General features: G+C 49.0%; 1 protein-coding gene across 1 annotated transcript in view; it reads left to right on the forward strand.

Annotated features, from left to right (window-relative positions):
• Nucleotides 1-23534, forward strand: part of myt1lb (myelin transcription factor 1-like, b) — a 109409-nt gene that overhangs the window by 58877 nt on the left and 26998 nt on the right. The window contains exons 4-6 of the mRNA XM_068338591.1: nt 7802-8262; nt 18531-19682; nt 23156-23290. Of these exons, the coding sequence (XP_068194692.1) occupies nt 7802-8262; nt 18531-19682; nt 23156-23290 (1748 nt within the window). The remainder of the gene's footprint in view (nt 1-7801; nt 8263-18530; nt 19683-23155; nt 23291-23534) is intronic.

Below are 23534 nucleotides of genomic sequence, written 5' to 3' on the forward strand. Positions count from 1 at the left end.
CATCCCTTTTTTCTTGTTTTTATCGCTGCCTCCCGGAGGAAAGGCATCATAGGGAATAACAGATCATGTGTGGGGGGTGGGGGTGTGCCACGGGGATGTGGGAGTGAAGGCGGGAGGTGGGGGAGGTTTTTTTTGGGGGAGGGGGGGGGCAGCTGCTTAAGGCCAGCTGTAGGCCGAGCACATTTTGACCTCTAACCCCTGAACCCCCGTAAGGCGTTCTCAATCCCACCCCCCACCCCCCGCCGGCCGTCCCCTCAGAGGAGCTGCCAAGTGGATTACATCAATGTCACAGAGCCCCTCCCTCATCTGCAGGGGAGATGGAGCCGGATGAACATGACGTAGAGCACGGCTCAGTGTGGGAGGAGGGAACGCGGCCGGAGGAACGGCCCCAGTCAGAGTGAAACTGATGCTGAGACATCTGTGTTTCCTGACAAACCTCCAAACCTCAGCTCCTGAGCAGGACAGCGAGTAGAATCCACCGCAGCGCTCAGCTCACCTCAGGGGGACGTTTACACGGGAGGTTTGGTGTTTGCTGGTTTGATCCCCAAGTCACCAGCCCCCCCACTCAGACAAGTGTAGAGACAGAATCCTCCTGAGGGAATAATAACCATAAAGTCCCAAAAAATGTCAAAGGAAATCCGTGAGATTTGACAGGACAGAAGTGCATGATCAAAATCAATCAATCAATCCTGTTTAATTAAATCTATCGTTTTTCACATCTTTGATCAGAATTACTGTGATGTCAGCGTTGGTGTGTCCGTCCGTTAGTCCACCGAATACCGTCACAACCGTTCAGATAGAAAGATGAAATAAAAGCACATGACTCAGGCAGCAATGGGGATGAAGATGAGATGATGACCTTGACCTTGAGAAAACTAGGTCAAGGTCAAATTCCAACTTTTGTACATTTTTTTACACGTATCTCAGGAACCGGATTAGAAAGACGAGAGAGGCCAGTGAGAGTAAGACCATAGATCAAAGCAAGTGATTTGATCAGTGACAGTAGGTCAGAGCACTAGCTTTGATCTTTGACCTATGCAGGTAGGTCAGGGTAACATTTTGAATCAGGGTGTCTCTGGTTGCTGAAGTCTGACTACCTTGTTTGGTTTTGTGACGGTAATATCGTTGTATTGCTACCAGTTTGACGTCTCATCTGGACCCTGCATTGATCCTGTATTCTGCCATTACATCAAACCAATGACCAGATAATTAAATGACACAATAATCAACAATGGAAATAATTTTTACAGCCCTACTTTTGAAACGTGTCAGTTTTTTTTTGGTGTTGGTGTTTTTTTGGTGTTGATTCTTTAATATAATTAAAATAGTTAAACTGGCAGCCATTAAAGATAGAACCAAAGCTGACACTAACACTGGCCTGTTGATCATTCTCATTGATCATTCTCACAGACCAGCTGGAAGGATGGTCTCCTCTGGAGCGGCTGCTGGACTAGCTGCTAACTCGCTGGCCTCTGAGTTGACTTGATTGATTGGAGTCATTACGCTGGTGGAGAGTCCTTACCTGCGTAATCCAGGAGTGTATTTAGACGGAGGATACCAGATAGTCGCATTACACTCCAGAAAATCTCAATTCCACTCCCAAATGATGCACTTATCAATAATTTACTTGATGCATCTTAGTTTTACAATATTTTCATTGATTTATAAAATAAAAAAGTACCAATAATATTAAAGCTAATGTTGGTAAGTGTTTTTGTATTGTTTGTGTTTCACTGGCAACAATTAATAGAGGAAAAAAAGAGAGAAGACGTGTCTGTGAAGGAGAACCAGTGGGCTCCTGAATGACCCTCTCACTTCCCCACACCTTCATTCACTCTGCCCTCACATCCATTGTTCTTCACCAGAGGCTTTCACTAGGATAGTTGGATATTAGTCGTGCAAGAATTTTAATTGTCGCTTTATTGGAGTAAGTCCTGTGAGTGAAGACAGTAATTTGATATGCTTTTACGAATTACATAATTCTGAAGATATGTCAGACACAGACCACCAACAGCCGTGTAAACCACACATTCAGTGTGGACATACAAGTGATCCAGCTCCAGCGTTCAGTGGGCAGTGGTGGAACAAGGCTGCAGGTACGAACATCATCACAGTCCAGGAGCCACACGGTGCTGGTAGCAAACAGCCTCTTTGTGGTGTCGACAGAAAGGCTTGAAGTGATCCAGCAATAAATAGTTCAATTTCAGCTCTTCATCTGTTTGTGAATGTGAAGGATGAATGAAAGAGGGTCACTGGATATTTGAAGGGTAGTGATAGCAGGGAGGTTAACAGGAGCTGGGTTTACTTTTAAAACCAATGTAAGTTTGGTTTTGTTAACTTTTAAGACACCATAGTGTTTATTGTATTTGTGCCGATACAACAGAATATATCAGTGTCGTCGGCATAAAGGAGGAACAGTGCATTGAGAGCATTTTGATCCAGATTGTTGAAGTATATTGTGAATAAAAGACGGTGAAGGTGCAGCTGAACAGTGAGCTAGCCTTACAGCTATGCGTGCTATCATTACCCATAATTATTCTGTCATGATAATGTTTCTTAGCAATAGCTCCTTAGCGATAGCCCCTGAGTCAAATGAACAACAGAGGGAAAGTCACTTCAGTTAGCATCATGAACACGCCTAAAGCGCTGAGCCTTAAACGTCCACGACGGCTTCATGACAGCCAGGTATTTGTTTTTGCCACACTGTGGCTTTTCAGAGTTATTTATGTATTTATTCATGTATTTATGTATTTATCAGACTAAAAAAGCAAAGGGAGCTGGTGGACCAGGGGACCAGATGGCCAGCTGGAGCTCTGGGCGTTCGGTCCATGTGTTGGTGCAGGAGGAGACCTGGAGGGAGGACGGGGTGGGGCTCTTCTCAGTTTAATGCCCCAGAATTTTTCTGATTTACCGCCGTCCTTCTGTCAGTTGTTTTGATGACCGCTGCTCTTAGCTGAGTCTGGGTTGGTTGTGCTACAGGTGTGACGGGTGGGGCAGGGAACGGACGACACTGGTTGTGTTACAGGTGTGACGGGTGGGGCAGGGAATGGACGACACTGGTTGTGTTACAGGTGTGACGGGTGGGGCAGGGAACGGACGACACTGGTTGTGTTACAGGTGTGACGGGTGGGGCAGGGAACGGACGACACTGGTTGTGCTACAGGTGTGATGGGTGGGGCAGGGAACGGACGACACTGGTTGTGCTACAGGTGTGACGGGTGGGGCAGGGAACGGACGACACTGGTTGTGCTACAGGTGTGATGGGTGGGGCAGGGAATGGACGACACTGGTTGTGCTACAGGTGTGACGGGTGGGGCAGGGAACGGACGACACTGGTTGTGCTACAGGTGTGACGGGTGGGGCAGGGAACGGACGACACAACAGCCTCAATCCTCCTGGGCGTGTCTGCTGGGCACCGACGGCGCTTCACTGCTTCACCTGAAACATGAACCCCATTGTTGGGACAGAAACACTGAATTCAGGATGTGAGGATCCACCCCCCCATGATGGGATGGTGTCATTTTTTTTGTCGTTAATCAAGCAGACGTGCAAGTCTCAACCCACACCCAAGTTTGTGTGTGTGTGTGTGTTGTGTGTGTGGGGGGGGGGTGAGGGGGGGGGGTGTTTCAGCAGCTGATATGTGAGCTGAGCCTGAGACTCCAGAAAACGCCCCAAATTGCAGCGTCTGCCATGTGCTGAGCCTCCTGCACCAAGACACTGTCTTTTGTTCTCCCCTGCTAGCGGGAGAAGTCTGACAGCTCTGAAATGAGCCTCACACACACACACACACACACACACCACACACACACACACACACACCACACACACACCACACACACATACACACACACACACCACACACACACACACCACACACACACACCACACACACACACACCACACACACACACACACACACACACCACACACCACACACACACACACACACACAGACACACACACACACCACACACACATACACACACCACACACACACCACACACACATACACACACACACACACACACCACACACACACACACCACACACACACACACACACACCACACACCACACACACACACACACACACACACACCACACACCACACACACACACACACACACCACACACCACACACACACACACACACACACACACACACACACACACACACACACATACACACATACATCTTTCCTTCTCAACTACTGTATAGATTCCTCGTTTTGCGGCGGCACACACACACACACACACACCACACACACATTCTCCAGGCTGCTGCGCCCTGAGCCTCCCCCCCCCACCTCTCGTTTTCTCTCCTTGTCTGCTTTCTCTCTCATTTTTCCTCACTTGCTGGATGTGAGGATGGCGAATCTCTCATGGATTTCTGGAGGGTATCACCATGGAGACGGGGCTCTGCCACACGTGTCTATAGATCCTCCTGCTGGGTAGGGGGGCACAGCCAGAGGTGGTGCATTCCCTCAATACAGAGAGAAACAAGCAGAGAAACACTGAGCCGGGGTCGACGGGGAGGAAGGATGTGGAAACACAAGTTGTTGAGAAAGGACTGAGTTAATATGTGTTCTAGAGTGTGTGTGTGTGTGTGTGTGTGTGTGTGTGTGTGTGTGTGTGTGTGTGTGTGTGTGTGTGTGTGTGTGTGTGTGTGTGTGTGTGTGTGTGTGTGTGTGTGTGTGTGTGTGTGTGTGTGTGTGTGTGTGTGTGTGTGTGTGTGTGTGTGTGTGTGTGTGTGTGTGGAGGGAAAAGGAACAACACGAGAGAGAACATGAGGTGAGGGTGAGACGGGAGGAGACGACGAGAGACAGAGGAGTGAAGATGCAGTGAGGAGGAAGAGGAGGAGGAGGAAGAGGCACAGCCTCGTCTGGGTGTCAGGGAGACAAATAGCGCGTGTTGCTAATGACTGGCTAAAGCTTTTGCCCCCGCTGAGAACAGCCGCTAATATGACTGCTAATAAAGGCGCCGTGGAACGCTGTCGCATTCCAGCAGTCGCTCAACTGTCACCCAAAATTAGCCAAACAGGAGCTCCCTCTTCCTCCTCCTCCTCCTCCTCCTCTTCCTCCTCCTCCTCCTCCTCTTCCTCTTCCTCTTCCTCTTCCTCTTCCTCTTCCTCCTCTTTCTCTTCCTCTTCCTCTTCCTCCTCCTCCTCCTCCTCCTCCTCCTCCTCCTCTTCCTCTTCCTCTTCCTCCTCTTCCTCTTCCTCTTCCTCACAGTAGTGCTCCAGAAGTGGGGCCTTCCTGTAACGTTTCCAGAAGGTTATTTCTGCGTTGAAGGGCCTCTTACTCACTGCCTAATAGAATTTGTCCATCTTCTAATGTTCAGGAAGCCCACTTGAAAAAATTTGAAGTGATCTTTTTTTTTTCAATCCGTGCTCCTTCACTTCTTGATTTCTCCCTCAAATAACTCCTGTTGGAGCGAGGAAGCCTCAGAGCAGCTCAACACCTCCTCATCCTCCCTTTCTCTTCCCAGTGTCTCCAGAATTTATTTTATTTTGCATCTAAATGCCAGCGATGTATTTGTGGAAATGTAATCGCCGTGTAGAGTTGGTGGGACGGATGTGATGACGAACGTTGCCTCCAAGGTCACGCAGCCCCCACGTGGGATGGAGACGTCCTGATTAGTCACCGCGGCGCTGGAGAGCGTCGGGGTGAACACACCTCTCACGGCGTCGCACCGGCGTGACGACACGTCTGAACACGGATGAGGAGAAGTCCTTTACGTGTTCAGCTCTCACACAGGACTCTGGTATCAGACCAACCGTTACTGAAGCTGCTGCTGACAATCCTCAGCACAAATCACCAAGTGCACTAGGAGACACGGTGGAAACACACACAGGCTCACTATTATCACTACTATCACTATTATCACTACTGTCACTATTATCACTACTGTCACTATTATCACTATTATCACTACTATCACTATTATCACTACTGTCACTATTATCACTACTGTCACTATTATCACTACTGTCACTATTATCACTATTATCACTACTGTCACTATTATCACTATTATCACTATTATCACTATGATCACTATTATCCATCAGCTGATGCTACAGCACTGATGAAGATGAAGGTGAGCTTCATCGTGTGATGGAGAGACGTTTTGTCATAGACAAACTGAAACACACCTCCTCTTCCTCTTCCTCCTCCCACTCGCTCACACCCTTCCCCCCCCTGCCTTGGCAGCTGCTAACCTGCTGGGACCAGCCCTTGATTTATTTGGGGGGGGGGGGCTCTGGGAGGGGATGAGTGGCGTTTTAATGTGCTTTTGAGATGTTTGGTCACAAGCACTATTGATCACAGAGCTGCACCACGCCGCCCCCCCCTCCCTCACTGTCCCACAGACCCTCACGCTGCCCTGGGGGAGAGGTCTGCCTGTCAGGCAGGGAATGAGTTTCCATGTGGGCTTAGATTAATGAAATGAGGCCTCTGTGTGGGGGTTTGGGGGGTCAGACCATTAAGGAACCCCTGGGCTGGGGGAGATGGAGGCTGCCAGCTGACTGGACCCTGACTGACTGATGGACCCGAGGTGGGGGGGGTGTTGTTGGAATGTGACACCCACTGGAATGAAAAACAAAAATAGGGAATTAAAGTCCGTTTTTAAGGCTGATGCTCCGTCCTTCAGTCCACTTCCTGTTCCTCCATCGCCCCCCAGCAGCAGACTGAAACCAGCCGCCGCCTCTCGCTCACATCAGGTCTGAGCTGGGAAACATCCAGAGGTTGTAAAAATAGGAGCCAGGATATTTCACAGCCCACTGAACACGCCCAAAGCGTGTTGAGCTCCAACACACTCCAGCCTGGACAGGGGGTGATGTGAACACACCAGCGTTCTCACCACGGGCTGCACACACACACACACACACACACACACACACACACACACACACACACACACACACACACACACACACACACACACACACACACACACACACACACACACACACACCATACATAAATGCACACGCAGTCCTAATTCACACACACGCAGTTTACTGTGGGGGCCCTCATAGGTTTGATGAGTGATATGGATTAAACCCCTGTGATCAATAGCCTGAACGAATACACAGATTATCAGATTAGGATCTGTCCCCCTGATGCCGGTGGGGTGGGGGGGTACGCTGTAATCTGAGCTTCCTGGTGAGATTCCATTAATCAGCTGTAGGTTGTGTTTACAGTGGGCTCCAGACGAGCAGCTGATCATTCAGGATTAAACCGTTTGTGCCGCTTGTAGGAACAAACTGATGTTTGGTGAATATCAAGGAATGTAAAAGTAAAGTATAAATTCTACTTTGCCTGGAAAACAATTTTATTTCTTGTATCTGTTGTTGGAAGGAAAAGGAGCGTTTTACCGTGTTGTTATTACACAAGTCGCCATCGTGCATTCGCACATCAAGAGTCGTGACTCCACCTCAGCACAGATTTTTGGTCAGCAGTCATGTGATACCGTACACTCATTCCATTGGCTGACGGCATCCTGAAGTGCTCTATCAGAGTGTTTTAAAGGTAATACAGATAGAAGGTGGTTTAATATCAGTATGGGGGGGTCATAAGCGTTTAATTTACCCTAAATAATAAGAACGAGGGATCACCCTGATTAATAAGAACCTTTTTCAGGTTGGGTTTTTCCATTGATTCTGAGCAGATGGGTTGGTCTGTTCAGCTTCGTGTGTTACGGTCATTAATGAGTTAACTGTGGCACCTTTCCACAGACGAGCATTCATGGCTAATGCTAACAGCTAACGGCTAACAGTACCTCTTGTCTCTCCTCCCCAGTGTGTACGGCTGCCCTCTGGCCAAGAAGAGGAAGAGTCTGGACAGACAGACCCTGGACACCTCCCCCAAGAGAAGCACCTATCTAGATGACATGGACAACTCCACCATGGAGGAGTGTTACGAGACAGATGGATCCGAGGAGATGGACGAAAGGGAGGAGGAAGAGGAGGAAGGAACTGTAGAAGGGGAAGAGGAAGAGGGAGAAGTGGAGGAGGAAGAAGAGATGGAGGGCTACATGGACTACAACGTAGAACACATGGACCAGGAAGGAGAGATGGAGAGAGGAGATGGAGAAGGGGAGGAAGAGGAAGAGGAAGAAGAAGAGGAGATAGAGGTGGAGCAGGAGGAGGAAGAGGGCGATGACGAGAGGGCAGAGGAAGCAGATGAAGAGGAGGATGCAGTAGAGGAGGTGGACTACGAAGAAGTGGAGGAGGAGGAAGGAGAGCATAGTCAAGGTGGAGGTGAGGTGGTCCCTCTGGTCCTGTTCAGACACACACAGGAGATGTGTCGGGTGTGTTAGGTGTGTCGGGTGTGTCGGGTGTGTTAGTTGTGTCGGGTGTGTCGGGTGTGTTAGTTGTGTCGGGTGTGTCGGGTGTGTTAGGTGTGTCGGGTGTGTTAGTTGTGTCGGGTGTGTTAGGTGTGTCGGGTGTGTTGGGTGAGTTAGTTGTGTCGGGTGTGTTAGTTGTGTCGGGTGTGTCGGGTGTGTTAGTTGTGTCGGGTGTGTCGGGTGTGTTAGTTGTGTCGGGTGTGTCGGGTGTGTCGGGTGTGTTAGTTGTGTCGGGTGTGTCGGGTGTGTTAGTTGTGTCGGGTGTGTTAGGTGTGTCGGGTGTGTCGGGTGAGTTAGTTGTGTCGGGTGTGTTAGTTGTGTCGGGTGTGTCGGGTGTGTTAGTTGTGTCGGGTGTGTCGGGTGTGTTAGTTGTGTCGGGTGTGTCGGGTGTGTTAGTTGTGTCGGGTGTGTCGGGTGAGTTAGTTGTGTCGGGTGTGTTAGTTGTGTCGGGTGTGTCGGGTGTGTTAGGTCTGTCGGGTGTGTCGGGTGAGTTAGTTGTGTCGGGTGTGTCGGGTGTGTTAGGTGTGTCGGGTGTGTCGGGTGAGTTAGTTGTGTCGGGTGTGTTAGTTGTGTCGGGTGTGTCAGGTTGTTTGGTGTGTCAGGTGTGTTAGTTGTGTCGGGTGAGTAAGTTGTGTCGGGTGTGTCGTGTGTTAGTTGTGTCGGGTGTGTTAGTTGTGTCGGGTGTGTCGGGTGTGTTAGTTGTGTTAGTTGTGTCGGGTGTGTTAGTTGTGTCGGGTGTTTTAGTTGTGTCAGGTATTTTCGGGTGTGTTGTTTCGGGTGTGTTAGGTGTGTCGGGTGTGTTAGGTGTGTTGGGTGTGTTAATTGTCTCAGGTGTGTCGGGTGTGTTATTTGTGTCGGGTGTTTTGGTTGTGTCGGGTGTGTCGGGTGTGTTAGTTGTGTCGGGTGTTATAGTTGTGTCGGGTGTGTTAGTTGTGTCGTGTGTGTTAGTTGTTTCGGGTGTGTTAGTTGTGTCGGGTGTATTAGTTGTGTCGGGTGTGTCGGGTGTGTTAGTTGTGTCGGGTGTGTTATTTGTGTCGGGTGTTTTGGTTGTGTCGGGTGTGTTAGTTGTGTCGGGTGTTATAGTTGTGTCGGGTGTGTTAGTTGTGTTGTGTGTTTTGGTTGTGTCGGGTGTGTCGGGTGTTTTAGTTGTGTCGGGTGTTTTAGTTGTGTCGGGTGTTTTAGTTGTGTCAGGTGTGTCGGGTGTGTCAGTTGTGTCGGGTGTGTTAGTTGTTTCTTGTGTGTCAGATGTGTTAGTTGTGTCAGGTGTGTCGGGTGTGTTAGTTATGTCGGGTGTGTTGGGTGTGTTAGTTGTGTCGGGTGTGTTATTTGTGTCGGATGTTTTAGTTGTGTCAGGTATTTTCGGGTGTGTTGTGTCGGGTGTGTTAGTTGTGTCGGGTGTGTTAGGTGTGTTGGGTGTGTTAATTGTCTCAGGTGTGTCGGGTGTGTTAGTTGTGTCGGGTGTTTTAGTTGTGTCAGGTATTTTCGGGTGTGTTGTGTCGGGTGTGTTAGTTGTGTCGGGTGTGTTAGTTGTGTCGGGTGTGTTAGTTGTGTCGGGTGTGTCGGGTGTGTCGGGTGTGTTAGTTGTGTCGGGTGTGTTAGTTGTGTCGGGTGTGTCGGGTGTGTCGGGTGTGTTAGTTGTGTCGGGTGTGTCGGGTGTGTTAGTTGTGTCGGGTGTGTTAGGTGTGTCGGGTGTGTCGGGTGAGTTAGTTGTGTCGGGTGTGTTAGTTGTGTCGGGTGTGTCGGGTGTGTCGGGTGTGTTAGTTGTGTCGGGTGTGTCGGGTGTGTTAGTTGTGTCGGGTGTGTCGGGTGTGTTAGTTGTGTCGGGTGTGTCGGGTGAGTTAGTTGTGTCGGGTGTGTTAGTTGTGTCGGGTGTGTCGGGTGTGTTAGGTCTGTCGGGTGTGTCGGGTGAGTTAGTTGTGTCGGGTGTGTCGGGTGTGTTAGGTGTGTCGGGTGTGTCGGGTGAGTTAGTTGTGTCGGGTGTGTTAGTTGTGTCGGGTGTGTCAGGTTGTTTGGTGTGTCAGGTGTGTTAGTTGTGTCGGGTGAGTAAGTTGTGTCGGGTGTGTCGTGTGTTAGTTGTGTCGGGTGTGTTAGTTGTGTCGGGTGTGTCGGGTGTGTTAGTTGTGTTAGTTGTGTCGGGTGTGTTAGTTGTGTCGGGTGTTTTAGTTGTGTCAGGTATTTTCGGGTGTGTTGTTTCGGGTGTGTTAGGTGTGTCGGGTGTGTTAGGTGTGTTGGGTGTGTTAATTGTCTCAGGTGTGTCGGGTGTGTTATTTGTGTCGGGTGTTTTGGTTGTGTCGGGTGTGTCGGGTGTGTTAGTTGTGTCGGGTGTTATAGTTGTGTCGGGTGTGTTAGTTGTGTCGTGTGTGTTAGTTGTTTCGGGTGTGTTAGTTGTGTCGGGTGTGTTAGTTGTGTCGGGTGTATTAGTTGTGTCGGGTGTGTCGGGTGTGTTGTGTCGGGTGTGTTATTTGTGTCGGGTGTTTTGGTTGTGTCGGGTGTGTTAGTTGTGTCGGGTGTTATAGTTGTGTCGGGTGTGTTAGTTGTGTCGGGTGTTATAGTTGTGTCGGGTGTGTTAGTTGTGTTGTGTGTTTTGGTTGTGTCGGGTGTGTCGGGTGTTTTAGTTGTGTCGGGTGTTTTAGTTGTGTCGGGTGTTTTAGTTGTGTCAGGTGTGTCGGGTGTGTCAGTTGTGTCGGGTGTGTTAGTTGTTTCTTGTGTGTCAGATGTGTTAGTTGTGTCAGGTGTGTCGGGTGTGTTAGTTATGTCGGGTGTGTTGGGTGTGTTAGTTGTGTCGGGTGTGTTATTTGTGTCGGATGTTTTAGTTGTGTCAGGTATTTTCGGGTGTGTTGTGTCGGGTGTGTTAGTTGTGTCGGGTGTGTTAGGTGTGTTGGGTGTGTTAATTGTCTCAGGTGTGTCGGGTGTGTTAGTTGTGTCGGGTGTTTTAGTTGTGTCAGGTATTTTCGGGTGTGTTGTTTCGGGTGTGTTAGGTGTGTCGGGTGTGTTAGGTGTGTTGGGTGTGTTAATTGTCTCAGGTGTGTCGGTGTGTTATTTGTGTCGGGTGTTTTGGTTGTGTCGGGTTGTCGGGTGTGTTAGTTGTGTCGGGTGTTATAGTTGTGTCGGGTGTGTTAGTTGTGTCGTGTGTGTTAGTTGTTTCGGGTGTGTTAGTTGTGTCGGGTGTGTTAGTTGTGTCGGGTGTATTAGTTGTGTCGGGTGTGTCGGGTGTGTTAGTTGTGTCGGGTGTGTTATTTGTGTCGGGTGTTTTGGTTGTGTCGGGTGTGTTAGTTGTGTCGGGTGTTATAGTTGTGTCGGGTGTGTTAGTTGTGTCGTGTGTTTTGGTTGTGTCGGGTGTGTCGGGTGTTTTAGTTGTGTCGGGTGTTTTAGTTGTGTCGGGTGTTTTAGTTGTGTCAGGTGTGTCGGGTGTGTCAGTTGTGTCGGGTGTGTTAGTTGTTTCTTGTGTGTCAGATGTGTTAGTTGTGTCAGGTGTGTCGGGTGTGTTAGTTATGTCGGGTGTGTTGGGTGTGTTAGTTGTGTCGGGTGTGTTATTTGTGTCGGATGTTTTAGTTGTGTCAGGTATTTTCGGGTGTGTTGTGTCGGGTGTGTTAGTTGTGTCGGGTGTGTTAGGTGTGTTGGGTGTGTTAATTGTCTCAGGTGTGTCGGGTGTGTTAGTTGTGTCAGGTGTGTTAGTTGTTTTGGGTGTGTTAGTTGTGTCGGGTGTGTTATTTGTGTCGGGTGTTTTGGTTGTGTCAGGTGTGTCGGGTGTGTTAGTTGTGTCGGGTGTTTTAGTTGTGTCGGGTGTTTTATTTGTGTCAGGTGTGTCGGGTGTGTTAGTTGTGTCGGGTGTTTTAGTTGTGTCGGGTGTTTTAGTTGTGTCGGGTGTGTTAGCTGTGTCGGGTGTTATAGTTGTGTCGGGTGTGTTAGTTGTATCGGGTGTTTTGGTTGTGTCGGGTGTGTCGGGTGTGTTAGTTGTGTCGGGTGTTTTAGTTGTGTCGGGTGTTTTATTTGTGTCAGGTGTGTCGGGTGTGTAAGTTGTGTCGGGGTGTTTTATTTGTTTCAGGTGTGTCGGTTGTGTTATTTGTGTCGGGTGTTTTAGTTGTGTCGGGTGTGTTGGGTGTGTCGGGCGTGTTGAGTGTGTCAGGTGTGTAGGTGTGTTAGTTGTGTCAGGCTTGTTGGGTGTGTTATGTCGGGTGTGTTAGTTGTGTAGGTGTGTCGGGTGTGTTGTGTCGGGTGTGTTAGTTGTGTCAGGTGTGTTAGTTGTGTCGGGTGTTTCGGGTGTGTTAGTTGTGTCGGGTGTGTTGTGTTGGGTTTGACGAATGTGTTGGGTGTGTTAGTTGTGTCAGGTGTATCGGGTGTGTTAGTTGTGTCGGGTGTGTTAGGTGTGTTAGTTGTGTCAGGTGTGTTAGTTGTGTTGGGTGTGTCAGGTGTGTTACTTGTGTCGGGTGTGTTAGTTGTGTCGGGTGTGTTGGGTGTGTTAGTTGTGTCGGGTGTGTTGTTTGTGTCGGGTGTTTTAGTTGTGTCGGGTGTGTCGGGAATGTTAGTTGTGACGGGTGTGTTAGGTGTGTCAGGTCTGTCGGTTGTGTTAGTTGTGTTGGGTGTTTAAGTTGTGTTGGGTGTGTCGGGCGTGTCGAGTGTGTCAGGTGTGTAGGTGTGTTAGCTGTGTCGGGTTTGTTGGGTGTGTTGTGTCGGGTGTGTCAGGTGTGTCGGGTGTGTTGTGTGGGGTGTGTTAGGTGTCGGGTGTGTTAGTTGTGTCGGGAGTGTTAGTTGTGTCGGGAGTGTTGTGTCGGGTGTGTTGCATCCGGTGTGTTGTGGTGTTGGGTGTGTTAGTTGTGTCGGGTGTGACAGATGTGTCGGGTGTGTTGTGGTGTTGGGTTTGTTTGTTGTGTCGGGCGTGTTCGGTGTGTTGGGTGTGTTAGTTGTCTCAGGTGTGTCGGGTGTGTTAGTTGTGTCAGGTGTGTTAGTTGTTTCGGGTGTGTCGGGTGTGTTAGTTGTGTCGGGTGTTTTAGTTGTGTCGGGTGTGTCGGGTGTGTTAGTTGTGTCGGGTGTTTTAGTTGTGTCGGGTGTGTTAGGTGTGTCAGGTATTTCGGGTGTTTCAGTTGTGTCGGGTGTGTTAGTTGTGTCAGGTGTGTCGGGTGTGTCGAATGTGTCAGGTGTGTAGGTGTGTTAGTTGTGTCGGGCTTGTTGGGTGTGTTGTGTCGGTGTGTCAGGTGTGTCGGGTGTGTTGTGTGGGGTGTGTTGTGTGGGGTGTGTCAGTTGTGCCATGTGTGTCGGGTGTGTTAGTTATGTCGGGTGTGTTAGTTGTTTCGGGTGTGTTGTGTCGGGTGTGACGAATGTGTCGGGTGTGTCGTGGTGTTGGGTGTGTTAGTTGTGTCGGGTGTGTTAGTTGTGTCGGGTGTGTTAGTTGCCTCAGGTGTGTCGGGTGTGTTAGTTGTTTCAGGTGTGTCGGGCGTGTCGGGTGTGTCGGGCGTGTCGAGTGTGTCATGTGTGTCGTTGTGTTAGTTGTTTGTGGCTTGTTGGGTGTGTTGTGTCGGGTGTGTTAGTTGTGTTGGTGTGTCGGGTGTGTTCCATCCGGTGTGTTGTGGTGTTGGGTGTGTTAGTTGTGTCGGGTGTGACAGATGTGTCGGGTGTGTTGTGGTGTTGGGTCTGTTTGTTGTGTCGGCGTGTTAGGTGTGTTGGGTGTGTTAGTTGTGTCAGGTGTGTCGGGTGTGTTAGTTATGTCGGGTGTGTTAGTTGTGTCGGGTGTTGTGTCAGTTGTGACGAATGTGTCGGGTGTGTCGTGGTGTTGGGTGTGTTAGTTGTGTCGGGTGTGTTAGTTGTGTCGGGTGTGTTAGTTGCCTCAGGTGTGTCGGGTGTGTTAGTTGTTTCGGGTGTGTCGGTCGTGTCGAGTGTGTCATGTGTGTCGGTGTGTTAGTTGTTTGTGGCTTGTTGGGTGTGTTGTGTCGGGTGTGTTAGTTGTGTCGGTGTGTCGGGTGTGTTGTGTCGGGTGTGTTGTATCGGGTGTGTTAGTTGTGTCAGGTGTGTCGGGTGTGTTAGTTGTATCAGTTGTGTGTCGGTTGTGTTAGTTATGTTGGGTGTGACGGATGTGTTGGGTGTGTTAGTTGTGTCGGGTGTGTTAGTTGTGTCGGGTGTGTTAGTTGTGGGGGGGGTTAGTTGTGTCGGGTGTGACGGATGTGTCGGGTGTGTTAGTTGTGTCGGGTGTGTTAGTTGTGTCGGGTGTGTTGTGTCGGGTGTGTTGTGTCGGGTGTGTTAGTTGTGTCGGGTGTGTTAGTTGTGTCGGGTGTGTTGTGGTGTTGGGTGTGTTAGTTGTGTTGGGTGTGACGGATGTGTCGGGTGTGTTAGTTGTGTCGGGTGTGTTGTGTCGGGTGTGTTGTGTCGGGTGTGTTAGTTGTGTCGGGTGTGACGAATGTGTCGTGTTGTTGGGTGTGTTAGTTGTGTTGGGTGTGACGGATGTGTCGGGTGTGAGTTGTGTCGGGTGTGTTAGTTGTGTCGGGTGTGTTAGTTGTGTCGGGTGTGTTGTGGTGTTGGGTGTGTTAGTTGTGTCGGGTGTGTTGGTTGTGTTCGGTATGTTGTGTCTGGTGTGTTGTGGTGTTGGGTTTGTTAGTTGTGTCGGGTGTGTTTGTTGTGTCTGGTGTGTTGTGGTGTTGGGTTTGTTAGTTGTGTCGGGTGTGTTAGTTGTGTCGGGTGTGTTGTGGTGTTGGGTGTGTTAGTTGTGTCGGGTGTGTTGGTTGTGTCGGGTGTGTTGTGTCTGGTGTGTTGTGGTGTTGGGTTTGTTAGTTGTGTCGGGTGTGTTTGTTGTGTCTGGTGTGTTGTGGTGTTGGGTTTGTTAGTTGTGTCGGGTGTGTTAGTTGTGTCGGGTGTGTTGTGGTGTTGGGTGTGTTAGTTGTGTCGGGTGTGTTGGTTGTGTCGGGTGTGTTGTGTCGGGTGTGTCGGATGTGTTGTGGTGTTGGGTTTGTTAGTTGTGTCGTGTGTGATGTGTCATGGTGTTGGTCGTGTTATTCGTGTGGGGCGTGTTAGTTGTGTCGGGTGTTAGTTGTGTCGGGTGTGTTGTGTCTGGTGTGTGTTCATAAATGTGTGTGTGAACCACGTTTGGTTATGACATGTGATCGTAGCCCCGTGACTTTATGAACAGCTCTACGTACTGTGTTCTTCACAGGTTTTCAGCATCGCCAACAGAATACATAAAAGTACCTATCTATCAATCAATCAATCAATCAATCAATCAATCAATCAATCAATCAATCCATGATTTACTGAAACAAATCATTGATCAATGACATTCTATCAGTGTCTTGCTTGTAACCCGTCCAACGAGGGATTTCAGGACATCATAATAATTACCAACATCACTCAGAAATATATGAACTGTGACAAAGACCCTCAGGTCAATGCACACTGTGTGGGGCTGTCAGCGCGGGGTTGGGGTGCGTTCCATTCCTGATGTGAGGCTCCAGCAGCTGACAGATGTAATGTAACCCCGCCCCCAAAACCTCTACCTTTCTACAGTCATTGTTCAGGTAATCCCACCGGATTACAGCCATCCCTAAATATTCTCTCTGCCTGAGCGCTCTGCACACAAGCTGTGACCCGAGATCCACCGGGTTCTCAGGGAACGGACGGCCCGTTTTCAGGAGAACCGATTGGTCAGTAGGTGGGGCTGTTATACCTGCTGAGCTCTGATTGGTCAGTAGGTGGGGCTGTTATACCTGCTGAGCTCTGATTGGTCAGTAGGTGGGGCTGTTATACCTGCTGAGCTCTGATTGGTCAGTAGGTGGGGCTGTTATACCCGCTGAGCTCTGATTGGTCAGTAGGTGGGGCTGTTATACCTGCTGAGCTCTGATTGGTCAGTAGGTGGGGCTGTTATACCTCCTGAGCTCCTATCCTGAACTTATCCTGCTCCGGAGCAGGTTAGGTGTTCAGCATAGGTTACCGCTACAACGTAGCCTGATAGAATGTCAGCCACCTTTATGGTACCGAAAAGCCAGGGTTAAGCCTGAAGTTATCTGGCTAAGCCGTAATCCAGCTTTAGGGTACAGGCCTCTGGTCACTCTGAGCTTTCGATGAGTTAACAGGTGTTTCTTTTTTGGTTAGTTAGTGGTTTGGGGCAGTTGGACATGATGTCAACACTCTGGTTGTGTTTCACATCAGAATGGGATGACAGACCTGAAACACTACACTGAATTAGTCTCTGTGTTCTTCCTATAGTTATCATTTCTGTAAACATTCATTATTTTTCTTTGCACATTTTCTATGCATATGCTCTCATTTCACAGCTTTTTATATAATGTTTGTTTAAGCCCACAGGAAGGCTAGAAGAAATACAAAGGTGCTTTTCTACTCTTTCCTTCACATATTTTCCTCACATAGTCTGATGTACCAGTATGCACTGAGATCGGTGGCTAAATTTGGAAATATTGGAATTTGAATCATCCTAAATCATCAAAACTGGATCCATCCATGAATTGTAACTATAAAAAAACACATCTTCAGTTGTCTTTATCTGATCCTTTACAAATATCAGATCTTAACATGTTAATATTTACTTTAATCATGCCTTTCCATTTCTTGTAACGGTGACTGGAAAGCCCTGCGCAGTAGTAGAATAGGAGCCCCACCCCCGACCCCCCCGACATGGCCGAGACCAGATTTGTCAGGTTTCTCTCCAGCAGATTCGGCTTTGCACCCCCGCGTTACGATCGGACCTGACAGTGCCCTCAAGTCCAATTAAGAGTGACGCTGTGAGCGAGGAGTGTGTTCACCCTGTTTGGGGGGAGCGTTGACGTGTCGTCTCAGCACACGTGTTTTTTTCTTCTTCTTTTTTTAAAAAAAGTGAAAACAAGGTCTTCCATCTGTTTTTTTATCTTGATAAGTGATATGGAAATTCTCGTTGATGTCACGTATTCACGTCCCTCTCTGTTGAGCGCTGCAGTCGTTATACTGGACCAGAAACATTTAGCAGCATTTTAATCTGCAGCATTTTCAGTAGAAAGGCAAGAAATATTCCCCCCCGTATCATTGCCATATTCCTCATGGGCCCCCTGGTAGTCATCCTGAATGGTCGCTGGTAGATCCAATCTCCTTCCTGTGCTGGAGGTGAAACTCTGGAGCTGCTGCCTGTTTTCAGCAGCACACACATCTCTGTAGCTAATCCACTGGCGTTTGAGGACATCGCAGCCTCTCTGTTCCCTTAATCTGTTTCACTTCCACATCCTCTTTGTGTACCTTGATTGCTCTTCAAATTGCTTTCCTGTGCCGTGTTTCATAGCATCAAAAATTAAACCCTGGTGCAGGAGGTTGGTGTAAGAAGTCGTCCTCCGTCGGAGTGTGTGCCTGGTCATTCGTGACTGTTCTCTCTCCCCGTTCCGAGGCCCTCATCCCCACGGCGCCGACATGGTGCTGCTGTTAGATTAGAGTGTGTGTGAATGAAATGTGATGCAGAAAGAGAGTGTGAGCATTTTGGTAGTGGGATGATATTCAGATTTATTTGTACGTGTTCGTTTATGTCATCTTTATCTGATGAATACCGTCAAATGTGCATCATTGTGTACGGTATTTTTGCAGTGACGTAATTTTCAAACCTGCTGGCAATTAATGTGTTTTATCAGTGTTTTTTTTATCAATTTTATTTGTATTTTAATTTGCCAGATTATTTTCTCTGTAGGAACGTCAGTGGTGAATGTGTTGGTGATGTGCTCTTGGTGGCTCAGGGCGGAAATGTGAAAGGAGAGATTGGAAGTGCTCCAGGAGTGAGTGCCTGAAATTACTGACAAAAGAGGTTCAGTAACCTTTTGCAGCTTGTCTGAATCAATTAGGCAATGAAAGGAATTCTAAAGATACTGACGATTGAATGAAGCATTGCAGATGGAACACTGTATTACCTCTCTGTGAGACCCTCCTGTAAAAATGCTCTCCTTATTTCAAAATTTCCCGTAGTTCTATGATTTACAATGAAGAATAATATTAAAAATATTATTTATTTGCAGCGCTTTCTCTGGAACCTTCTTCGTCTGCTATATTTAACTTCCTGTGCTGATTCACAATTCAGAAGGCAAGCTGCTGTTAAGACTCTCAAAGTAAATTATTGGGGGAAGTAAAGAGTTCTCTATTCAATTAAGATGGACCAACCCCAGAAATCTGATTTACCAGTAAAACAGAATGACAGAAATGAAATTACAAACGTTTGTGCTTTCTTCCCAACAGAGGACGATCAGATGAGCGGCGGTGACAGGGCCGAGGGCAACGCCGGAGGGGGCAACGCCAAAGCGTGCCCCCTGACGGAGAAGGACGACAACAACAACGACGAGTACGAGAACTACGACGAACTCGTGGCCAAGTCGCTGCTCAACCTGGGCAAGATCGCAGAAGACGCCGCCAACCGAGCCCTGACCGAGTCCGAGATGAACAGCAACTCCTCCAACGCCGAGGAGGAAGAGGAGGAGGAGGAAGAGGAGGAGGACGAGGAGGAGGAGGATGACGAGGAAGAGGACGAGGATGAGGATGATGAGGAAGAAGAGGAGGAGGGCGAAGAGGACCAGACGCAGCGGGCCGATCTGAGCCTGGACGTGGACAGCGATGTGGTCCGAGAGACGGTGGACTCCCTGAAGCTGCTGGCCCAAGGCCACGGCGCCGTGTTGGCCGACAACCTGGAGGGTCAGGAGTACGAGGACGGCCCCGACCACAGGAACCAGAGCGACTGTGCCCACGGTGGGGGGAACGCACACATGGGGGGTCACGGACTGGTGAAGACCACCACTAACGGGCAGGTGGAGAACAGCGACGAGGAGGTGTGTCTGAGCAGTCTGGAGTGCCTACGGAACCAGTGCTTCGACCTGGCCCGCAAGCTGAGCGAAACCAAGTCCACCGACCGGAACGGGTCGTCCCAGCAGAATCATTTCCCGTGCGGGGACCCCAATCAGCTGCCCCAGCACCACGGCTACGGGGACATGCACCACCAGGAGGACCGGCGGACTCTGGACAGGAACTACTCTGACATGGACAATCTGATGAAGCTGGAGGAGCAGCTGAGCCCCCGCTCCAAGGCCTTCTCCAGCTGCGCCCAGGACGACCGCTTCCACCCCCACCACCGAGACTTTGACGAGGACACGGCCTCGGTGACCTCGGACCGGTCGGAGGAAGTGTTCGACATGACCAAGGGTAACCTGTCCTTGTTGGAGAAGGCCATCGCGCTGGAGTCGGAGCGGGCCAAGGCAATGCGGGATAAGATGGCGGCCGAGGCCGCCAGGAGAGACGGGGTGAGGTATAACCATGACGACCACGGCCCGCGGCACGGATACGGTGTTGAACGCAAAGCCAGGCTACCTGATGGTATGAAAAAGCCATTCTACCATAAAGGTGAGTCGCTCCTCCAGACACCGTCACACTGTGGTGCACAGCAGCTTCCATTAGAACATCCACACCAGGATGGACATGTTTACCCCACGTAACACGCTCTACCTGCCCCGTGCAGGAGACTAGACTTTATGGGAACCTCACTGTAACCCCAGGACAAGCTTTTTTCAGCCAATTTGGAAATTTGCATGTTGGTAGCAGCGGGAGCGGCAGCAGCAGCTTATGTTGTTAAAATAGGCCAGCATGGAAACATCAGAGGGGAGGCTTGTCAGGCATAAGTAATGGCAATCTGCACGGCCTCTTAGGACCGCAAATCTCATCCCTTCCATGCAGCTCCGGGTAAAGCCGACTATTTTTATACCTGCACAAGCATTTGGGAGAGGGAGCTGCAAAACAGAGATGTTCTGCCTTCAGAATGGATCCAATCTGGGGGGACAATGAGTCTTTATTCTGTGGTTATGATGTCAGCGACTCCATCAGTGATACAACATGTATTTACCATTTCTGTTTAGACAGAGAGGAACTCCCTTTTCTAATACAAATCATTCTCATCATATTCTTTGATGTTCAAAGTTGGGTCGAACCCCTTAAACCAGCAGCAAAGGAATCAGAGGAGACGGAAGAGAGTAAAATCACAACCGTGTGATACAACAGCTTAAACGTCACACCAATGTTCATTTCAAGAGGCTTGTTTGGACACTGTGTCTGGATAGTGTTGGAATAATGAGCAGACAAAAGCATCTGCGTCTCAATAACGTCTGTCCTCCAGCAAAACAATGGTAGGGAGTCAATGGCCACTTCCTGTGTGTGTGCGTGTGTGTGTGTGTGTGTGTGTGCATGCGTGTGTGTGTGCGTGTGTGTGTGTGTGTGTGTGTGTGTTTGATGGATGGATGGAGGAGTTCAGAGAACAGACCAGTTTCCTTAAAGAAGCGTGGGGCTGAGATGGAAATTGAACAGTACCAGAATGAGCGATAACACACAACAGGCCCACTGACTGCACATTAATTATCCAGAGCCGCTATGGTAATGGGGGCCATTTGCTATGCAAAGCATGGACCGTCCCCAGCCACGATCAATACCCCCTGCCTTCTAATGCGCCGTACACTCGGCTGCCTCGCTGCGACGGAGGCGTGAGGAGACGAGCGTCAGGCGTGAGAAGGTGTGGAAACGGGAGAACGACACGCTAACAGCCAGTGGGATCGTCCTGCAAACGGAGACATTGTTAAGGATTCTACAGCAGAGCTCTTAGCACGCAACTTCCTGTCCTCGGCCCGTTTAGCAGCATAATACAGGCAAACCTCGGTTTCAGACCACAATTCGTTCCTGAAGGCTGTTCGAATACCAATTTATACGATTTCCAAATACATGTGGACACTAGAAAACTACCTTTTTTAACATAATGTGTTATTTCATAATGTTATTTATATATCAAATTGTATAGTAATGAAACATATCAAAGAAATGTAAAAGAAAGAAGCAAACAGGAGAAAGAAAAAGAAAAACATGGACGTAATCAGGTTAGCCTCAGGTATGAGTTACCGTCGTCTTTAGGACAGAAGTTTACGGTACCGTAACTCGTACCGTAGGCAATGGAACGCAGATTAAGTGAGCAATTACTGAATACACTAAACTAAAATAAAATAAAAATCACATTACCGTCACGTTTTCTCGTCTTTTCTCGCACTTGGCGGCGAGAAAACGGCGTTCGTTTCGCGTTCGACTTCCAACTTTTGTTGGACTTCTTAGACAAAAAAATTCCGAATGTTTTGGTCGAATTCTGACTTGTTCGATGTCTAAAGCGTTCGAAAACCAAGGTTTGCTTGTAATAGATAAATTTATTAAAACAGCTGGACTTTTTTTTTGTCTGTTTTTGTCAATAATTGTGTCAACAAATGTCCTATGTGGAAATAATTTACACCCTTTTCCCAGGAGAAGGAAGTTTGTCAAGTATTTACAATTGTTTTGTAATTAAATACCTGAAACTGTTCTAAGAAGAAAAGAACGAAACCAGAATTTAATTTTCTTCAGATTTCTTTTTATACATTCATGAACTGTGCACATTGAACATTTCTGAGATTGCCAAGATGAATTTAAAAGTACTACGCATCAACACACACGACTTGACCTCATCGTGGATTCTTAGTAGGCAGTCACGTGATGCCGAATGACATTTAGACAGTTCTCCGTGCACCGGTGCCAGACGTGACACAGCTGTGGGCTTTCCAAACTGGTCTGTCCTCACTGACACACTGGGCGACTGGAGGATGATGAGCTGCTGTGTCTGATGAATGAGACAGGGGTTCCATTAAGTGACTCAGTGGTAAATGTGTGGGGGGGTCCTCCATCCCACCTCCCCGTTTGTCCATTTCAATCCGTCTCCTCCTTGACTTGATTATTCATTGATTACTGTTACTCCACCAGCATGTGTTTATGGTGGTCTGTCAGTGAGCGCACTGGGAGCACTGGGGTCACACTCGAAGTCACCGTCGTCTGCTCCCATCATACCTGGTCTGGGTGAAAGTTTGTCGTTCAAATGGCTTCAAAGCTGCACTGAAGAGAGTTTAAAGGTCACTGACGCCTCATTATGTCCCATCTTTATCTCAAGTGTTCATGTAGATCAACACGAGCAACGGCACATTGTTGTGGGACAATTCTTGACCTTGTGAGGTCACAGTGATGTGAAGGTGGTCGGTCACGTCTGCACAAACAACACGACAGGAACGACACTGATGCATTCTGGGGGAAACTGATCTGATCTGATCTGGAGGAAATACAAGACGCAGAATTAGGGAAGAGAAAGACAATCCCATCCGGAGTGTGTGTGTGTGTGTGTGTGTGTTTGTGTTTGTGTTTGTGTGTGTGTGTGTGTGTGTGTGTGTGTGTGTGTGTGTGTGTGTGTGTGTGTGTGTGTGTGTGTGTGTGTGTGTGTGTGTGGACGTAACCACAGCAACAAATAATGGCCCATGAATAAAAATTTGAATTTTTAAAACCTCTCCATACATTAACTCTATTCTATATGACTGTGGAGAAGAACTCAGTGTAATGAAACCAGGCTTTGCATGTTAATGTATTCATTCCTCTAATATCTATATAATAGACTTACCTTAAAACCACATCAGTGTTCTCTGACAGGGACGATAGTGAATCTACGTCATCACTGAAACCAACGCCGCCTCATCTCACATTCAAAGTGACACGTGGAAGCAGACGTCTGCCTCCTGTCCAATAAGAATGCAGCTCATAGCAGGAGTTATAAAGCCTTATGGACTGACATAACCTCAACGAAAACTTTCTGTTCCTTCTCATCTGTTCAAAGCGACGCTCGGCTCTAAACGTGATTTACTGCCTCCTCTTGTGATGTCACGTTTTGTCACCGCCGGCGTTTTAACAGCTTCTACCTTATTTCCTACATCTGCTGCTGGCGTGTTCTCCTGTTCCCACACGCGTGTTCACCTCCCTCCATTCCCCCCCAACAGATGCTTCCCGCACGGACAAGAAGGAGAGTCGGTGTCCGACGCCGGGCTGCGACGGCACGGGTCACGTGACGGGCCTGTACCCCCACCACCGCAGCCTGTCCGGCTGTCCGCACAAAGACAGGGTGCCACCGGAGAGTAAGTGTGTCCGCCTCGCACGGGTCGCACGGGTCGCACGGGTCGCACGCCGGACTGGTCTGCTGGGCCAACGTGATGGTCACGTGTTTGTGCATGTTGAAGGCCGTGCTGCGTGGCAGGTTTGGTGTGGCGTGTGCTTCCTGTCGGTGTGGCGTGTGCTTCCTGTCGGTGTGAGGGAGGGGTCGGGCAGGTTGCAGCTGCACCCCCTCTGTGACCTTTTGCATGGGGTCATGGTTTTGTTCAT

The sequence above is a fragment of the Antennarius striatus genome, chromosome 17, assembly GCF_040054535.1.
Source record: "Antennarius striatus isolate MH-2024 chromosome 17, ASM4005453v1, whole genome shotgun sequence".
NCBI classification, from domain to species: Eukaryota; Metazoa; Chordata; class Actinopteri; order Lophiiformes; family Antennariidae; genus Antennarius; species Antennarius striatus.